At 61.0% G+C, this 19,755-nt stretch overlaps 1 protein-coding gene across 13 annotated transcripts in view; it reads left to right on the top strand.

The window, feature by feature from the left end:
* MYT1L (myelin transcription factor 1 like) overlaps positions 1-17,584 on the top strand; it is a 418,649-nt gene extending 401,065 nt beyond the window's left edge. For all 13 annotated transcript variants that reach the window (XM_032430012.1, XM_032430004.1, XM_032430005.1 and 10 more), the window contains 2 exons: positions 11,454-11,545; positions 17,304-17,584. In XM_032430012.1, the coding sequence (XP_032285903.1) occupies positions 11,454-11,545; positions 17,304-17,569 (358 nt within the window). In that variant the 3' untranslated portion in view covers positions 17,570-17,584. The remainder of the gene's footprint in view (positions 1-11,453; positions 11,546-17,303) is intronic.
* Positions 17,585-19,755: the final 2,171 nt, after the last annotated feature.

Below are 19,755 nucleotides of genomic sequence, written 5' to 3'. Positions count from 1 at the left end.
TAATGGGGCCAGGATGTAAACAGCAGACGAAGCAGGAGCATAGGTCTGGGGCTTTGGGGCCACAGAGCCGCTGCCCCCAGTTTCCTCATCAGGGAGGTCACGGCTGCGGGGGCCGCGGGGGCCGCGGGGGCCGTGGGGACAAGGACAGTCGGAGCCATGGAGCTCTGCGCGCCCACCGTCCCCACGTGCTGTGAAACCGTTTCATTTATTTTGTTCCTTCGAGGCTGGGGGCCACGCTCTCGGGGCTCCAGTCTGTCCTGAGCAGGGCCGCTGCACAGCACATGGACAATGTCTTATTTTATCTTTAGGATTGCCTGAGTCTTCCTAAAAAAGCAGTGTTTAAGATGAAAAACAAGTCGTTCAAAACCAGATATTTTCTCATATGAATCAGACAAATTTCTATTGGGATGTGTCTCTAACATTCGGATAATAAGGAAAGTAGAGCTCCTTGCTTTCTGATTATTTGGCACATTTTTATAGCTCATGCCCTCCAGGCCCGAGGGATGCTTGTCGAGTCTTCGGGAACGACCAAGTCTCCCCGCCGGGGCTGCTCCCCATCCTCACTTCGAAGGCCAGCCGTGAGCAGAACGAGCGTGGTCCCCCAAAGTAGCAGCAGTGGGCCGTCCAGTGGCCGCACGCGCCTCCCGGGGGCTGGGCAGAGGGTTCCAGAAAACCCAGTTGGGGACCGCGAGGCAAGGAGACCCAGTGACCCAAACCGGCCTGGGTGAAGCCAAAGGGCAGAGGGCGGGTGTTGGAGGGGCAAGCGGGGATGCGGCTGGAGGTCGAAGAGACGCGGGGTGGGGGGCCGGTATCCCCCAAAGGCTCGGGTGGGGGCACAGCCTCAGGAAGAGAGAAAGGGCCTGTTGTCAAAAAGGGAAAAGCCGGGGACAGAAAGACACTGAAGAGCCGGGCGGACGGGCGGGCAGAGCTCAGGGGAGGTCAGAGCCTGGGCCGGGGGTCAGGGCAGGTGGGCCCGAGGAGAAGCTGCTGCGGAGAGGGGTCAGTGGGCAGCGGGTGGGCAGGGGGAGGGCCCTCAGGACCCAGTGACCATCCAGCAGCTGCCTGGGGGACAGCCAGAGGCACGTGAGAAAGCTAAGCAGGCGGCATCCTGGCGCAGCTCTGGGGAAACACCGGGGCACTGGGTCACGAGGGCCACTGAAAGTGGGTGTGGGGGGGTGGGGACGGGCAGGAGCTGGGAGGGGCTGGCTGATGGGGCGCCCCACGGCCCAGCCTGCCCCTGCCAGTCCCTCGACCTGGCTGCGTCTCTGGGACCGTCCCCCCCTCCCAGCCCGCGGCTGAACGCCATTCCCTCCTCGTCTTTGCACCTCTCACCTCCCTCTCTACCTCCCCCTCTGCCCCAAAAAGGCCTCCTCATCCTCCAGCATGTGTGGGGCTCCCCGTGTGCCCAGCAGCGTTGCAAGCACCTTCCTGTGTTAACCCTCGGAGTCTTCGTGGGAGCCCAGAGACATAGGCACCATCGTCTGCCCGGTTAAAGACTAGAACTCAGGCCAGACGGGTGACGTGACTGGAGGGAGTGTGTAAGTGACAGAGCAGGACTCACACCTGGGCGGCCCGCCTCCTGCCCTCCAGGCCTCCTCCTCTGAGCTGTGCGGCCTCCCCTCAACCCTCAGCGTATTTACGGACCCGGTGACTCAAGGCCCACTTCCCTCTCCCAGCCCAGCGGTCCCTGCCCTTCGTGCCCCACCACCGAGTAACGGCAGGGTCTGCCCTGCTCTGCTGCAAAGGTTTCTATCCATGGGACCATTCCCTGGTCCCCCACACCCACAGCACCGTGCCTGGGCCCCACATACCAGCATTTAAGAAATGCCGCCACACATCAGTGAAAATAGGAAGGAGGGGTGTGTTCATTCGGTGCAGAGCCGGCCTCATCCGAGTAGGGAATGCTTCAGCAGGTGGGAAAAGTCCCGAGGCAGCAGGCTCCAGACCACAGTCCGGGCGCCAGAGGCGTTAGGTGGAAGGGCAGGACAGAGGGGGATGCTCCACCAGAGTCCCCCTGACCCTGGAGCCCGAGGGGGTCGGCGGTGTCCTCAGCTCTTGCACCTGCTTCTCTGTGTGGGAGTGTGCAGGCGGAGCACGTCTCTCCCATCCAGCTCACCGCACTTCCAGTAAGATTAGGAAGGGGCCACAAAATCAAAGTCCCTAATGCTAACCCTGGAAAAGTAATAAATAATCTTAGAACTAAGTCTTAATAAGCAATCTTAGAACTCGGCTTATCTTTCACTGGGCTTGACCAACATGAAGTTTTTTCAAAAAGGCCCCGCCTAGACCCTCTTAAACTTTCCACCCAGACCCAAAACCTGATTTATTTTATTTTCAGGTTCCTTACAGTTCATCACAAACGGGGAGACAGCCTTTTTCCGAATGTTTATTTTGCTTGATACTTGCCAAGAGAATTGCATTAAAAATAAGTCCCCGTCCTGAGTATTTACTCTTTGAGTTATTTTATAATCAATCAACTCACGCAATTCTCTGGAGGAGCACCTACCACTTGCTTCCCTTCAGCCCCACGGGTAGACCCAGGGCTCAGCATCACCAAATGCAAGGGATGCTGGGAGATGTAGTCTTCCCAGGGGATGCTGGGAGATGTAGTCCACCTTTGGGATGTGGGGGAGATGGAGTCTTTGTGGGCCCAAGAAGAAGAGGAGAGCTATATGCTATCCTGCTTCCGTCGGATGTTGAGAAGCTATAGTTTTTTACAAACACATACATAATCACTGAACCACAGCACCCTGAGATCTGTATGGTCCCGATTCTAGATCAGACAACCAACACCAAGAAGGCAAGACGCTCTCCCCTGGGCACACGGCCCATAAGGAGAAAAGCCTGTCCGGCGGGCATCACACACGGACCACCTGTGTCCACCTGCAAGACCCAGCCCGGGACGCTCACAGTACAGGGACTTGGGGTGGCACCGAGCCGGGCCTGCTAGGCGTCCTTTGGGCCTCCCTGGGGGGTCACCTGCTCTTCTCCAGGCAGCGGGGAAGCAGAGCAGGGCAGACCTCTCCCTCCCCAGCCGACCTCGCCAGAGGAACAGCCCTGCCCTCTGCCCACCATGGAGACATCCGCCTTTGCAGTGAGTCCTCTCACAGCTGAGACCTTGCTCCTCCCTCCAAGGCCACACGATGCACAGAGGACCCCCGAGGAGCTTCCAGGTGCTCTGCACTCAAGGCCTCTGATGACAAATCCAAATTCCACAGCTTCGGGGAATCCGTGGCTCTACCAACTGTGATCCAAGCGGTGGTGAACCCGGGGCCTTGTCGCCTCAGGAATCTTCCCTCTGGACTCTGTGCAGCCCCCGGTCCCTCACCCTTCCACCCTCTCTGAGCTCTCTCCTCTGGCTTCTGCTGCCGGCTCCAGGAGGCGGAGGAAACTTGGCGGTCGTGGCCGGAGCTCCCCAGACCAGCGGTGGTTTTCTGTGTCATGGAAGTGGATTGACGCATCGTGCTTCCCTTTACAACACAGGAAGAGAGGTCTTCTAGATTTCTTTCCCAGAGGAGGAGGGGTGGAGGGCTCCGGTGGCCCCCCCTCCAGAAGGAGTCGCTGCGCTAGAAGGGGATGGAGAAGATGTACATCCAGGGCCAGAGAGCACGCTAGATGGGGATTTGCTGGGCGCCCGTTTCTGGGAAGGTAGCCAGGCCCCCACACCCCTTGGGCCACCCTTTGGTCATCTCACCAGGTGGCCCGTCTGCGGGAAGATGTCTCCATGCTTTGTTCATGGGTTGTTTGCTGGCCCCAGATTTGTCTTGTTGCCAGAGGCCTGGCAGGCAGCTTCCTCCCTGCAGAGGGACCATCCTTTGTGCAGGACTAGAACTCCCCAGGAAGAGGGGATACAGCGAAATCTTGCTGAGGAAATAGTTCTCCTTTGTGGGGGACGCATGTGGGGCTGCGGGGCCCGTGCCCTCGACCAGAGCTGCCCGCACACCCTCCTCCATCACGCAGCCCCAGAAGGAGAGCGTCCGGGATGAAACTGGACTCTGAGTCCTGAGCACTCACTGCCCCACAGGTCCCTGCTCATCCTCAGAGCGGTTTCCGTGGGCAGTTGGCCTTAGCAATTCCCTAACTTCTTGGGAGAGCCTTCGGGACATCTGAATGCACCACCCTTTGCAGGTGGCTGCCGACGGGCCTGGTCCAGACGTGCCCCGTGGGGCTGGTCCCCTCTGCACGGCCCCGTGCCGACCACTGCCTCTGAAAGCCCCTCAGCGTGTGACCCTGTATTTTAATCTCCATGTTTCAGTATTTGCCAGGAAACGTTTGGGAGGGAGAAATCCAACATCTGCTTCCAACTGCGACCCCCAAAGGCCCCATGAGAGCTGGAAGGTGAAGGTCGCATCTGCTCACCCTCCTCGGCCTGAGGCCGCAGGAGCCCGCAGTGCAGGCTTTGCTGGGGGAGGTGGGGGGACCCCGGCCTGGTGGCCTGGTCTCTGTCCCAGGAGCTTTCCTCCTGGGCCCATGTCACACTTGCATCTCGTCTTTCTGTCCCGGGGGGCCGACAAGCATCCGGCGGCGGTGGACGCTCATGCACAAAGTACCGCAAGCCCGCGGCTCAACCACGCCCGGCTTCTACCTCTGCTCGTGCATGGCCTGGCCGAGGTGGCCTCTGCTGGGGTCTCAGCGGCTGAAAGCAAGGTGTCCCCTCCTGGGGCTCACCGTCCGCCTCAAACTCACTCGGGGTCTTGGAGGAATTCAGGTCCTTGAGGCTCCAGGACTGAGGCCCCGTGTTTGTGCCGGCTGTTGGCCAGGGACTCTCGGTGTAGGAGGCCCCCTCGCCACATGGCCGCCGACTACCTGCGGCAGCAGGAGACGCTCCCCCGTGTCCAGGACTGCGTTGTACGCAGCGTTCCCTGGACACGGGAGCAATCATGTGCTGGACGCACTCCTCACCCAGGGAGGGTCCACCACAGTGCAGCACAGGGCAGGGACTCCAGGGCCACAGGCATGCCTCCCACAAGCATGTTATTTCATGCTAGGGTCTTTAGGGAAATAAAAATGTTTACACAGTCTCTGCCTCGAGAAACGTAGCCTGTTGTAATTATATGGGGTAGACCAATGAACAAGCCAGACAATTAATAATACAAGCAAGCTCATTTTTATCTCCAGTAAACAGATGAAGAAACTGAACACGCACACACACACGCACACTCACACACACACACACAGCACCGAGACCTCAGAGCGTGAGCTCCTGCACCTCAGACCTCATCCCGTCAGTTCTGATCAGCAAGACACCACCCTCAATTTATAAGCAAATCATAGGTTTTCAGGAATACAGCAATTTTTTAAAATATCTATTTATTTATTTGAGAGAGAGATTGAGTGGGGCGGGGGGAGGCAGAAGGAGAGGAAGAAGCAGGCTTCCCACTGAGCAGGGAGCCGGACGTGGGGCTCCATCCAGGACCCTGAGATCATGACCTGAGCTGAAGGCAGATGCTTAACGACTGAGCCACCCAGGCGCCCCAGGAATACACCAATTTTTAAAATGTGATTGTGTCATGCAAATTCTACAAGTCCGCGTGTTTTCTGTGACTTGGCTGATTTCTGCCCTCCCTCTGCCCTAAGACGAGAACTTAGCCTGCGGTCCAGCCTCTGATGCCTGCTCTGTCCGAGGGTGTACTTCCGGGCGGGGGGCAGCCCCTGAGGCGTCCTCGCCCCGCCGTGCCCCCGGCGCCCCGCTCGCTTCCTCCCAGGGGTCCGCATGGTGCTGTCCTGGGCAGAGGCGCCGGGACCCCCTGGGACGGAGCGCCGGGCTGGCTCAGGGACTCTCTCCTCTGCGTCCTCTCGGCTCCCGCCTCTGCCGGACACCACTGTGTCCTGGGGTCCCCGGGCACACCCCCACCTCAGCCCTCCTGGGCCCTCCCTCTCCCTCCTCCGTCTGGCCCTGAGGTCTTCGTCTGCACCCACGGACCTACGCGGTCCTTGCTGACGCTGGGATTCGGCATCTCCGAAACACCTCGCCTGTGAGACCCAGAAGCTTTTCCTGATGTTCGCGCCAGCACGTTTGCTGAGGCAGCCGGAGCCGCGAGTTCCACACGGTCTCGAGGAAATGGGAAGACCGCGCCGGCGCCGGCTGGCTGCCGGGCACCGCACTCAGGGCTCCCAGCCCACGGGCACCGCGGGGCCACGGGGAGGGGGTTCGCGCTCTCTCTCCAGAGCCCCCGCACCCCTCGCGCTCCGGGCTGTCGCTGCCAGCAGTGGGCCAGCCATCGCGGACCCTCCGGGCCGATGGGCCCCGGCCTGTGGCCGCCCCACGCTCGAGGCCGGGAGCCCCGAGTGCCGTCCCTGCGGCAGAGGTCACTGGGTCCGCGTACCTCCTTCTCAGCCTGCTCACATCTGCAGAGACCCCCTTTCCAAAAGGGTCCTCCTCACAGGTTCTGGGAGCTGGGACGTCAACGCGTCTTCTCGGGGGGACGACTGACCCACGGCGATGACAGATGCGGAATTTAGCTCGCAAGCAGAAGGAGAGACAAAAAGAGAAACTGAGTCCTCAGTGTCTGTCAGGATGAGCTTCCTCAGCACAAAACCCAAGCAGGGGCTCAACAAGGTTCAGGTTCCGTCAGGTACGCAGGGGCCAGGCTGAGTGGCAGCTTGTGACCGTCAGAGCCCGGCCCCTCCTGCTCCACCACCAGGCCCTCGGAGCTTCCTCTCGGGGGCTCCTGTCGCTGATGAGGGGCCGGGGGCCGCTGACCCTCAGGCGCCCACTCAGAGGTCCCGTCTGTCCCCTGGACCGAGAGTCCTCCTGGGGCCTCGCCCAGGCGCTGGCCGCCCGGCTCACGTCACGCCAGAGTCCTCCCTGAGGTTGAGGAGCAGCTGGGTTCCTGCTGCCCTGGCCCACAGGAAGGGGAGAGGAGAGCACCTTCGGCGCGGACTACGGGCCCGATGGCGGCAGCCGTCTTTCTGGGGATCCCGGTCCGAAGCCTGAAAACACATTTATCGCCACTGATCTCAAAACTCTACTGAAATGGCCTGCTCTCCTTTTATAAATCCACGAAATAAAAATAATGAAAATGCAGAAAGCAGAGAGCGTTCCCTCACCTGCACGGTGTCACGGCAGCTGAGGTGCTGGGGGACGCAGGGCTCGGGTCCAGCTCTGCGGGGACAGACGGACGGCGGTGCCCAGCGGACGCACGGGGGTGGAAGCCAGGCGTGAGCACGCAGTGTGCGGGCCCCAGGACCCTGCGGCAGGATTCAGGGCAGCCTCGGAAACAGAGCAGGAAGTGGAAGTCTCTGTAGGAAGAGTGGGGCTCCAGATGCCCAGCCTCGCGCCCCCCTCGCCCAGTGGAAGGGGCGCTCCGCGCTGGGGACCCCGGGGGGTGGGAATGCCCAGTGCAGGGCGAGGCCCTCCGCCTCTGGTTCCCAAGCTGCTGTGACCACAGCCTTGGCCTGCGTGTGTCCCCCACGACCTCCAGACAGGAGAGAAGCCCCCCCAGAAATCTGCAGGCCCCCGAGACAGACCTCAGCGGGAGATACTCGGAAGACGACCAGCCATTTAAGGGAAGCACTAAGTAACATGGCAGAAAGCAAAACAGCCTTCAAAAAAGAAAGAAAACCTTGGAGAAAACAGACATTTCTGGAAAGAGAAATTTTTTTAACTTGTCATCCAATAGAAAAGGAGAATAAATGGAAGAGTATGACTTAGTCTCTTCATAATCCAAGAAAAATCAAGAGAACAAGAAAAATATCTTTGAAACAAAGACAAGTGAAATAAAAAGTTCAGTTAGGAGGTTAGAGTGTAAAGTTGAGGAAATCTCTCTTAAATTATAAAATGAGAAAAGAAGACAATTTTTAAAAACTAGAGGAAGAATCCGTGGGGCTTCCCAGCCGGCTACCAGGAGTCTCCAGCAGGTGGGAGCAGAGAGGAGCGAGGAAAGAGAATCAGCACGGAGAGGGCAGGGGGAGCGACCCCGGGCACAGGCGCTGAGGGCTCCAGGCCTTGGTCAGCAGCTTCCGTCTCCTGGGATGAGCTTTGAGAAGGCGCCATCGAGGAACCAGAGTGACCGTGACAGGGCACGTGTTGGAAGAGGGTCCCCAGAGAGCTGCAGAACCAGGGCAAGAAACCCTCCTCGGGCGCCACCTGGGGGCTGGGGGCTGGCGCCGGGGCTTAGGACACTGTCCCCAGGCCGTCCTGCCAGGTGACCCTCCCACTGGGTGACCCTCCCTCCTGATGACCCTCCCGCCGGGTGACCTTCCCACCGAGTGACCCTCCCTCCTGATGACCCTCCCGCCAGGTGACCTTCCCTCCTGATGACCCTCCCGCCGGGTGACCCTCCCTCCTGATGACCCTCCCGCCGGGTGACCCTCCCTCCTGATGACCCTCCCGCCGGGTGACCCTCCCTCCTGATGACCCTCCTGCCGGGTGACCCTCCGTCCAGGGCGGCCAGCCTTCACCACGGGCAGTGTACCAGCGTCTGCCCTCTCCCCGCACATTCTGGGCCGGGCATCTTGAGACCCTGGAGTGCCAGGAAGCAAGCCCAGTGAAGGCGTTCCACCCCGTGGCATCAGCGTCCGGCCACCCACGCCAAGCCTGGTCCTCATGAGCCGCTGGCAGAAGCCGGTGCGGCTGTAACCCAGAGCGTCAGCAGGTGTCTGTACTGTGGGCCCAGCGGCACCGACCGGTCTCCTCTCTCGCGAGTGAGATGCTACATCGTAAGAGGGTCGTGATAGCAAGGTGAGGCCGTAAAAAGCAAAATACGGTATTGAGGTGGTGAAACATGGCTTGAAATATTCTGTTTGCACCGGGAGTGTCCCTCCAGGCGAGGTGCTGAGCCACCGCACCACCTTGCGCGACTCGTCCGAGTCCCGCGTCTCTAAATGCCCCGCCCAGCCGCTCCCCGGGCGGCGAACAGCCTCCGGACTGCACGTGCCAGTTTGCTCGCCAGCCAGCCTGTGTCCCTTGAATGGACGAGGCTCCCCGCCTCTACGTCTCTATAACCACACCTCCCGGAAACGTCCACTTACAAAGCTCTTTTCAGCTGACGGATTCTCCTGAAGGAGGTCCCTGTGGGGCCGGTGTCCTGATCAGATGTCTGCCTCCCTCTGTCCCTCTGAAGCACCTGCCTGGAGCCCACCCTGGCCGTGCTGGGCTGCCGCTGCAGCTGGACGTCTCGGGGCTGCAAGCTGCGGGGGCCACCAGTTAGCTGTTTGGTGCCCAGAGGGACCAGAACTAAGATTCTGAGACTTTCCAAACCCCGACTCGGAGCAATGCAGTTTTAATTAGAGGAGTTTCCATAATGGCCACTGGGTCTCCGAGGGAACCATACTGAGCGCTCGGGGTCCGCTCCTCGAAGGGGACAGACGTGGGACGTTTCCCTGAGTCCTCCAGCCATCCGGGGCCCCAGGAGCCGGCACACCAGGACTCGAGGTCAGCGCGAGCCGTCACTGGACGCACACAGACCCGCCCTGCACGCAGGTCAGGGCCGGGGACACTTCCACGTCGGACCCAGGTGGACCGTGCAGGCCCTGTGCTTGAACAAAGCACGTCGCTCCGTGGGCCCGTCTCTGCCCCGATTCAGTGTCCCAGCTTCAGGGGGCGTCTCCTGCAATGACGCCATCGTCTGCATCCCTAGCTGGCCCTTTCGTCACCTGCAAACAGAGAGAAGCGAGGGAAGATCAAACCGGGTTCTGCACGTCCGTGTGCTCTGGGAGTCCGTGTTTAAACGGTGCTCAGGTCTGGGACCAGCACTGCAGGAACCCACGGGAGGACCTGAGCGCGTCTGCTCTGCTGGCTACGCTTCCCCGGTCCCTCCCCTTCTCTGCTGTGCGCCCACACACTGTCATCACTAAGTTCTCAGGACCGGAGGATCGGGCGGGGAGATGCCGAGTGTACGGGAGCCTCCGGACCAGGCTGGCAAGGAGACGGCCTCTGAGAAACAGCCCCGATGAGCACAGATAGGGAAAGACAACCAGGATGCAAACTGGCCGCGTCCACCGGGCACCCTCCCAAGAGCCGGGGACTGGAGACGGGCCAGGCCTGCTTTGTAACAGTGGGGCCGGGGGGCAGACACAGACACCAACAAACTGCACCTGTGGACATCGGGCGCAGGGTCCTGAGAAGATGCTGGAGGCGGGCGGAGGAGGAGGAGAGGGACCTCAGAGTCCCTGGGGACTCACGCCTGTCAATCTAGAAACACCACCAGCAAACGGTTCACAGCAGTATGGTCCCGGGACGAGCGACAGGGGCAGAGATGAGTCAGCAACCCCCAGATCCTCCGGTGCGGCCACCAAGTACAGACCCCTCACCGACGGCTTATCAAAGACAACGTAGACATCGGTGTGAACTGTGAGAGAATCTGTGTGAAGATACTTGGAAAGCATCCTTACATTAACGTAGACAATACTAGTTATTGCTAATAACCACATAATCCACACTGCCGTCGGGTGTTGGGTGGATACAGGTATAGATCAGCCCCCAACAGCATCCCAGGCTGTGAACAGGGGCCATCTGGCACCGAATCACGGATGAAACGCATGTGTGATGTAAATATACATGTAATACTGGACATACAGCCGTGTGCAAATGTACAGTTTTCATGTCACGAGGGCCGGGGGCCCCCGGGGATGCCCTCAGATGGTGGCCGGGGGAGCGTGAGGGGTGAGCCCCCCAGGGGCAGGTGTGATGCAGCCCAGGCTCGGGGCCACAGAAGGTGCTCGGGACGCAGAATCGTCCTCCATGCATACACAGCACGAAAGGGAAAGAGGGACGGGAGGCGTCCTGAGAAGACAGTGGTCAGGCGCATGGACCCATTTCAGGTGCGGAGCATGTGCTCCCAGAGGGGACCAGCGTTAGCGACGTCAGGGGCGGCGGGAAGTTTGCAAAGAGGCCGCGCATTTGATGTCAGCGGCAAACGGGTTTTAAACCTTCAAGTGAGGTCATGATATTGGGGTTCTGTTTTTACACCTGCTGCCACCCCCCCAATAATCTACTGGAGGCAGGACAGGGCAGGGGGAGACGGACGTGCCATGAGACAGAACGGTTGAACCTGGGCTGAGCTCATTATTCAATCTTTCTACATCTGAATGTTTAAAAGCAAATCTTAATTCAGGCCTTGTGTAAGTTTGACACTTTCCACAGTAAGGAAGTTTCCAGATAGTCGCTCCATAGAAAACCCCAAGCGGCCCCAAGAGGCATGCGGTGAAGGGCGTGTCTGCTCCGGCCCGGAGCCCGGCCGCCGTGACTTCCGCTGAGGCCCCGACCGGCCGTGTGTCAGCCTGGAACTGCCCCTGATCCACAGGCAGACGCAGCCTCCCTCGTGTGCAGGGAGTGGGCCACACGGCGTCCGCCGCTCGGGCTCGTTTCCCTTTGGCACAAAGCCCTTTGCCGGCAACCAGTCTGATAAAATGCCTCGGTGACGTGCCAGGCTCCTGATTCTTCTCGCTGCAGGGCTGGGGGCTCTTCTTCGGAGACCCGTAACTCATGCCCCCTTGTGTCTTGTCCCCAGCTTGTCGGGGTGCCCACGAGCCACGTCAGCCATGAAGAAGGCGAAGCTGTCTGGAGAGCAGATGCTGACCATCCGACAACGGGCCAGCAACGGTGAGCACCCCTCCCTGGGGCGGCCGCCGCGGCCCCAGCCCCGGCCTGTCCCACCCAGACGGAGCCCCAGACGGTGGCAGCCCCTCTGCTTCAAGAGCCGGGGCGGGATTATTCCGTCCACGTCTAGGAAGCTGGTCCACTCGCTTGGAGGAGGGGCATCCCCAAACTCACCGCTTGCCGGGACCCCTGACAGTCCCAGTGATTTGCTCCCCAGAACCCCGGCAGCCCCTCATTGTGCCTTTGCCCCCAGGCCCTCCTGCAGGGGCCGAGTCCAGGACAGCACTCCTGTCCCCTCCATGCTCAGCCTCCCAGTGGACGGGCCTGACCATGCACAAGCACCGTCTCCCTCCACGTGCCTGTGGGCGCCCCGGGGCACAGAGTGCAGGGGTCCCCCGGGAGGGCCAGGGGCCCAGCTTCATCCTTGTAAACCCCCCCTGCGGCAGAGTCCCTCTGGGACCCCAAAGTCAGTACTCGTGGTGTTTTCGTGGTCCCTGGGGATGTGGCAGGGCGGGAGAAGTGTCTGCTGGCTGAGGAGACGAGGCCACGCTCATCCTGTAACAGGGTCCTTTCCGTAGTCTCCTAAATGGGACCTTTTCCAAATTTGGGGAGCTTTTGTTGGTGACTTCTGCATGAAAGGCCCCCACGCGTGGCACAGGCGAGTGCTCCTTGCATCAGGGCTGCAAGGCACCCAAGGGGACACGGTGTGTTAGGTGAGCCCGTCCACGCCAAGTCATGCGCTGCTGGCCGTGAGGTCAGAGTTCATGAAGCAACACTGTGCATGCAGGAAGGTGTCTTCCAGCAGAAATACACACAACACAAGCGTACACACTGACGGGCCGATGAAAACGAGCAGAGGCGCCCGGGGTGGCAGCTAACTCAGGGTTGGCGGAGACTCCGGAGGACGTCACTCCAGGGGCTACGGAACGGAGCGTAATCTGCAGCTGCTCAGCAAACTGTGGTCTTGGGAGGCAGGAGGACCTTGTGAGCAGGGGGCTGACGCGGAGCCGGGCCGACCGTGACGCTGGGGCAGCAGAGGCCCGGGGCAAGCACTGCCCTCACTGGGGGCTCCTCAGGGCATCGAGCACTGCAGGACGTGGGTCACGCCTGGGCGAAGTCCCTGGACCCATCCCAGGAGCTGCGTGCCACGGCTCTGGCCCCGTGGACCCCGGCCTCCTGGCTGAGGCTCTGCATGAGGCTGCCTCCCCTCGCGGGAAGGCCAGGCGGGCCAGGGCCCCGCGGCCTCCCCCGGTCACCTGACCGTTCATGACAGGCCCTGACCAGGGCTCAGGGCCTCTGTGCGTGGCTTGCACTACACAGTCCTTCATGTGTGGCTGGCCACGGACCAGAAGATGGTGAGGGTCGTGGTGTTTGCGTCTTGCTGGCGTGGGCCCCAGCCTCCGGCTTCTGCGGGACTGGTGCTGGCTGCCGGAGGCAGGGAGCGGGGTTAGACCGAGCGCCGCCTCCCACACCTTCTGGGACCCGCACGGTCGCCCGAACCTGAGGCCCCGTGTGGGGCAGCCTCCCCGAGACGCCAGGCCCACCACGTCGCTCGCCTTGGGCGTCTCGGGGCAGCGCTCATCGCCCCGGAAGAAACCGCCCCAACACTCTTTCCAAAATGCCCCGCGTGGCCTGTCCCCCCAGACAACCCTGTGCCCAAGCAAGACTCCGTGGGCCAGTGGGTCTGCTTTGTCAGCTTCTGACTCGTCAGCGAGGGAGGTGAGCTGGGCGGCCAGCGCAGAGCAGGAAAGGAAAGGAAACACGAGCGGATCCGCAAACCCCAACGAGGGGCCGTTCCGTCGGCGGGAAGTCGCGGGGTGTGCGTCTCAGGACCACAAAGGGCCATGTCTCTTCCGAGGGGCAGCGGAACCCAGAGTCCTCTGGCCACGCCGGGCGAGGCTGCCCGCAGAACCAGCGCTCTCTCGGGGACGGGAGCACGCGCGGCGGTCTGGGCCACCTCCCAGGAGGCGGCAGGATGGCTCCGTCCCGCGGGGCACTGCACACGGCGCCCAGCTCTGCGCCTGGACACGGGAGGCCTGATCCGGGGTCGGGGCAGGAGCCCGGCTCTCTGCGGCGGGTTCTGGTGAGCGTGTGTGCCGCGGGGACGCTCCGTGCCCAGAGGGCGAGCGTGGAAGCCGGTCCAGGCGGGTCTCACCGAGCCCGGGGCCAGGCTGCAGCCTGTCGTGTCCCGTCTGTGGAGACCAGGGTCATTCTCACTACGCCCGGAGGCCACTTCGTTCTGTGCCACGGCTGTGGCGCAGGACGTGGACAGTCAGGCATCGCCCGCGCCCCGTGTGGCTACCTCAGGGACAGCGTGTTGCTGCTCCTCGGGGCACAGGGCGTGAGCACCCCCCCTTCCTCAGCAACTCTTTGCCCATCCTTCAGAATCAAAAGATCTGGCTTTGGTGCTCCCTAGCTCCATCCCTGTCTCCTTGAGTATCTGGAGTGTAGAATCTTACCTGTTGCTCTTACACATTCCTAACACACGTGTCCGGAAGCTTCCCTCCCTCCACACCCTGGCCTGCCCGGAGCGCCAAGACCTCAAGGAGACCACCGTTGCGTGGTTGGGGCTGACTCGGCGAGGCAGCCCCTGCTCTGGGCTCCCAGGGCCTTCCCTCGAGTGTGCACCTGCTTGGAAAGGAACTATTCTAAGTGTCCTGGAAGCCCTGAAGTCCCTGGTCCACCCTGCCCTCCCTCCTCCTCCTCGATCTCATTCTTCAAGCTTGGAGAAGAGTCTGCTCTCACCTGTTCCCGCACAAGGTCACTGCGATTTCTCTCCCACTGAATGAGCTCCCAGAGCAACCGGTGTGGGGAGACGTTACCGAGGCCGCCTGCCGTCCCTGCCCGCCCGCCCGCATTGCCATCGGCAGCCCGGCTGTCCCTGGCTCTGTGGTGGGTTTTTGTTGGTTTTTGCCCAGAAGGAAATGAGATAAGCCTCCTTTTTCTTTCCTCTATCACAGAAGACAGGAAGCTGAGGGAGGGGCTGTGGCTTCTGTCGCACAAGGAGGCCGCAGCGACCCTCTGTCGGGCCCCCGCCGGCGAGCGGTCTCACCTGCGGCCCGTAGTTACAAACGTTTAGCTCAGCCTAGCCACTCTCGAGGGGAGGGCCCCGCGGGGCCTGCGGGTGTCGCCCGGAGACACAATCATCAGCAAGCAGGCCCAGGGCACTGGCTTCCCGGGGTGCGGTCTCCGTCCCCGCTGCACCCCGGTCTGCGCTCCCAGGGCCAGTGCTCTCCCCTGTCCAGGAGTGGGCCTTGTGCGGAGCCCTGGGGCCCTCAGGGTGTCCTAGGGGCAGGCGCACACACGCGGCTCTAAGGAAATTCGTTTCCAGACACTCAAATTCCTCCTGACTGTCTCCTGAACCCAGGGGACTGAGGGTCCGTCCGCGCTCCCTGCCCCTCACGGCGTGCTGCTCGCCCCACCTTCACGAGAGAAAGGCTGCTCAGAGTTGGGCCGAAGTGCTTGCTGGCACCCAAGAGGGCGCCCGGACGGCTGGGCTCTGGGGGTGCAGCCCGGAGTGCCGGAGGGCCGGGCGCGAGCGCCTCATGGGGACACAGGGCGGGCACCCTGCTCCTGTTTCCTGGAGGCAGAACTGCTGATGCTCACGGGTCCATCGTTCAGCACTCCCAGAGGGGAAATCAGAGATGGGACGGCCACCACGCGACCCTTGCTGCAGTTTCATTGGACTTAAAATGACCTCTCTCAGGAAGTTGATCTGAACTGCAGACTGGTTTGGTGATGACGCGCGATCAGCCAGTCAGTTTCTGTAGTGGACATCTCCCGTCAATCTTACGAACCGAACGTCTTGGTCCAGGTTTTGATGGACATATATTTAAGGCGCTCTGCAGCTTACAATTTTGGATATATATATATATATATATAATTATATATAATTCTAAATTTTAATAGTTTCATATATATGAAAGGGCTGTGATTTCTGTTGCACGAGGCGGCTGCAGGCGACCCTTTAATAGTTTCATATATATGAAACTATTAAAATTTAGAATAAGAAATTTAGAGGACAACTTTAAGACTTATAAAAAGAATTTTTTTTAATTCTTTAATTCATCAAAAAATGAGGCCCACTGCGCTAGACCACATACCATATTTTTGCTCTTTCTCTTCCTTTTAATGATTTGTCAGCTCGCAGCACTGAGTTAGCAGGACAAAACCAGCCCGTGCCACTTTTCGGGCAGGTAAGCACGGAGACCACGGATGCTCGGGGGCCTCTGGCTTCTGAGGCAACTCCTGATGTTCAACGGTCTTCCCTAGCCGCCACATGGCAAGTCCCACTGAGTCAGGTGTCTTATGTAGATTTAGTTATCTCTTCCTACCACTGTGTCAGGGAGGGACACAGGATGCTTAGGCCTCGGGCGCTCCAATAATTACGGTGGCCACCTCCTGGGACGAGTCTCCAGAGTGCAAAGTATGACGTGCAGGAACTCACTCAGCCGAACTCCTAATTGTGAAAGTTGCCACAGAGTCTGGTCTCATGTGGAAAGGGGGAAAATGTAACAGCCCGCCCCTGAGAAAGGGTACACCTCATCGCTGGAAGGCTTTCCTGGGAGCCGTGAACTGCTTCCGGAGATGCATCTGATGGCGACCAGAGTTGCTCTGGACCCAGGGACACAAGGGCAGGGGACGCGCACCCAGGGCCTCTGCGGTGGGGCTACGGCTGCAAGACCCAGGCTTGGGGTCAAGCGAGCCCCAGCCGGTCCCTATGGGGGGCGGGTGGACCTCGGCAGACTCAGGATCCGCGCGTCCCCAGTCGGGTCTGTGGGAAGAGATTCGGGAGGAAGGACCTGCTCACCGGGCCTCTGCAGTGTCCCTCCGGGGCTCGGGCCTTCCCTCCCAGGTGGCTGCACCCCTTCTGTCTGCAGACCCGAGGAAGGGCGTCTGCCCTGGGACCTCCGAGGCCTGGGCTCTGTGCCTTTCCCGTGGTTTTGCGTAAGCATCCCCTGCTGTGCCCTGTGCCCCGCGTCCCGGGTTGTCAAAGGTGATAGCATCTGCAGGCGTCCTGCTCCTCCTCCCCAGGTACATCCAGCCGCAGGAGACCCAATGACCAGAACGACGAAGGGGCCGGATTGTTCCCTCCCTGGCGTGTCCTGCGGCCAGCAAGCAGCCCAGGCGCCCGGCGTGGCCCCAGGGCACACACAAGGCTGCCACCACCCCGCCCTTGTTGGTGGAGGCGCGTTTTCTGCATTCAAAAGGAGGAGTTGTTTACAGCAGTAAATGTCCTCCATGCGGAGAGCCCTTCAGAAGGCCCCTGAAACCTGCCTCCACCACCACGGGGCTTCCTTGCAGCGCGGGCGGGAGGTGGCCCTGAGCACTCCAGGCGTCAGGGGGTTTGGTCACCTGTGGGCAGCGGGGCTGGGCCTGGCGAGGGTGCGTCTGCACTGCCTGGCACATCCCCCCAGTGGTGGCAGAGAAAGAGACAGACAGACAGACAGGGAACAGACCAAGGAGGCCGGTGATGGGCTGAAGCAGGTCACCCACCTCCAGGACGGAGCTGCTCTGGGCCGGCGCGCAGTGCGGGGGGGTCGCGTGTGCTCCGCTGATTCTCTCCGCGGTGTAGGCGCCGTGATTGCGAGGAGGGCAGCGGGAGGGATGGACGGACACATGAGCCGTCAGTTTTTTTTTAATCCAAGAGTATATTTGTCCAGCAGATTCAGTTCCAAATACAAAAAGCACAAAGAAAAGTCAAAATTCTAACTCCGTCTTCACGTTCAATAGCTTTAACACAGTTCTGTCACCCGCACAGGTATAGAAAACGACGAGGAAATCAAACAGTTAGACGAAGAAATCAAGGAGCTCAATGAGTCCAACTCCCAGATGGAGGCCGACATGATTAAACTGAGAACTCAGGTAACAGTTTTTGAAGCCCTCAATTTTAGCCGCACGTGCCGGCCCCAGGACGTGCCGGCCCCGGACGCACCAGCGGTCGGCCTCGGGGCGCGTGGTCCCCCTTCCTTTCGCTCCTTGCCCCCCTTCATCTCGCATCCTGCTTTTGGCAGCAGAACGCACTGACGCCCCGTGGCCAGTGGCCGCCCGGTCTCTGCCCGCGCACACTTTAGTGAGATGCGGTCGGCAAACAGTGCTGCAAAGAGGGCCGCTTGTTCTTGCAGATGCGCTGCTTCCTTCCCGGGACACAGTAGGCCCTAATGCCCTGCGGCCACTGTGCTAGGGAGAGAGCTGAAGCTCCCAGAGAAGGGCAGCCTGGCCCCGGGGGCGGGTGGAAGGCTGCGAGCTCATGCGGGTCCCAGGCCCAGATGCCCAGTGACAGGAGGGGGGAGGGAAGGAACAGCCTTTACTGAGCACCTGCTGGATGCCTGACTGTGAGGCCGTGGTGTGTAGCCCCACTGTGCTCACAGTGGTCAAACAGGTAAGTGTCATCACTGCCATCTGATGCACACGGTGACCCCCTTGGCTAAGCCGGGGCGGATGGCCAAGCTGCTGCAGCTCAGAGCCTCCTGTCCCTGAGTCCCAGGCTGTGCCCCCCGCACCCTGCCGCCTCTCCCAGAGTGGCCTGTGGGCCCGGTGGCACATGGGCTCTGGGATTGGGCCGCCATTGCAGGTCACAGGTACGGCCAGGCACTTCTATACTGGGAGAAAGCGGGGCTGCACGCCCCCCACCCCTGCAGACCCTCCTGGCAGCCGACAGTGTGGCTGGTAGGGTCCGGGTCTGGCCTCAGGACACCAAGTATTGGTTGCAGCTCAGCCGCGGGCTGGTTCTGTCCGCGGTGGCACCCCATCTCCAGGGAGGGGCATCTCAGGCTGTGTCCCCACCAGAACACCCAAAAGGGACCCCATGGGTGCCTGTGAGTGGGAAGGAAGCACAAAGGGTGGACGTTCTCTACCCGGGCCCAACCGTTCCGTGGGGTCGCTTTCACACCCACCTCCTCGCCCATAGCAGCCTCGTCCGGGCTGTGCTCCAGCCCCTGGCTCAGCACGCTCACCTGGCCAAAGGCTCGCCTGGAACAGGTGGCAGATTTCCGTAGCATTTATCCAAACGTCCGGCTGTGATCAGCCCGCGGCCGGAGGTCCGCCGGAGGTGCTGGCCCCAAGAGGACTCCAGGGCCACACAAACACCCCGCGCCCCCACCTCAGCCACGACTGGTTTCACCAGATCCAGTGAAAACACCTGCCCTGACTCTGGTTCTGCTCCCGAGGGTGACAGCCTGAGCAGCCTCATCAGTCCTGCTCGCACTCCAACAATCCCGAGGACTCAGAATCCCTTTTCTGTGCAGGGTGGTGACAAAACACACTTGTGACCCCTGGGAAACACTGCTTTCCCCCGGGTCTGACCAGCAGAGCTCTCCCGCCCTGTGGACGGGGCCGGCGCGGAGCCAGACGCCGCGCCCCCAGACCCGGCTTCCCAGGGGCCCCGGAGCATGCATGCTCCGGTCACCCCCCACTGGCCGTTTTGTCCCCGTGCAGGTCGCCAGGGACCATTCGGGGCTCTCTGACATCCGACGTGATGTGCTCCACCAGGCATCTGCTTACCTCTGATGTCAAAAATGAGTTTTAAGGGTTGCTGTGTATTCTCACTGTCCTGGCCGATGTCCCTCGGGTGGCTCCTCTTCTCTGGAAGGCCAGCGTCTGCAAGTGATGGGAGGACCCTGAGCCCTGCGGTTGCCGGGGTGGGAGGGGGCGGCGTGTCATGAAGGACAGGCAGCCTGCAGCGTGGCCGAGCCGTCCGGACCTGGTGTCAGCTCAGCAGCCTCAGCTGGCCGTGCGGCGCTCAGGGACAAATGAGGCTGCGGCCAAGTAGCCCACGTGCCCGCCAGCCCCGCGAGTGCCTTGGCCTTCTAACCTTTGGCCAAGGCACACGTAACGTCCCCACTTGTCTCAGAAAGTGCCGGAAGGTTGGTGGTCCTGAAGCTGGGCTTTCTCCAGCCTCTGGTGCCCTCACTCCAGGATGGGGACAGAACCAACAGTGCAGGCGCCTTCCATCACAGACACCTTCTACCAGAGCTAACTCTGGCCTTTCTAACACTGGGCATCGCTGCCGCAGCGCCCATTGTTGCTCCAGGAAGGATCTGAGAGGACAGCATCGGCCTCCTCCTCTTCCCTGCCCCTCCCAGAGCAGGAGGGGGAGGGGCTGAGCCTCGCCCTCCCACAGCTGGGGCAGGGATGCAAGGCCTGGGGGCAGGGAAGCAGGGCCTGGGGGCAGGGAGACAGGGTCTGAGTCAGGGAGACAGGGCCTGGGGCAG

The sequence above is a fragment of the Phoca vitulina genome, unplaced genomic scaffold, assembly GCF_004348235.1.
Source record: "Phoca vitulina isolate PV1807 unplaced genomic scaffold, GSC_HSeal_1.0 scaffold42, whole genome shotgun sequence".
NCBI lineage: Eukaryota > Metazoa > Chordata > Mammalia > Carnivora > Phocidae > Phoca > Phoca vitulina.
Note: the sequence above shows the minus strand (reverse complement) of the source record. Positions and strands in the feature narration are given on the sequence as shown.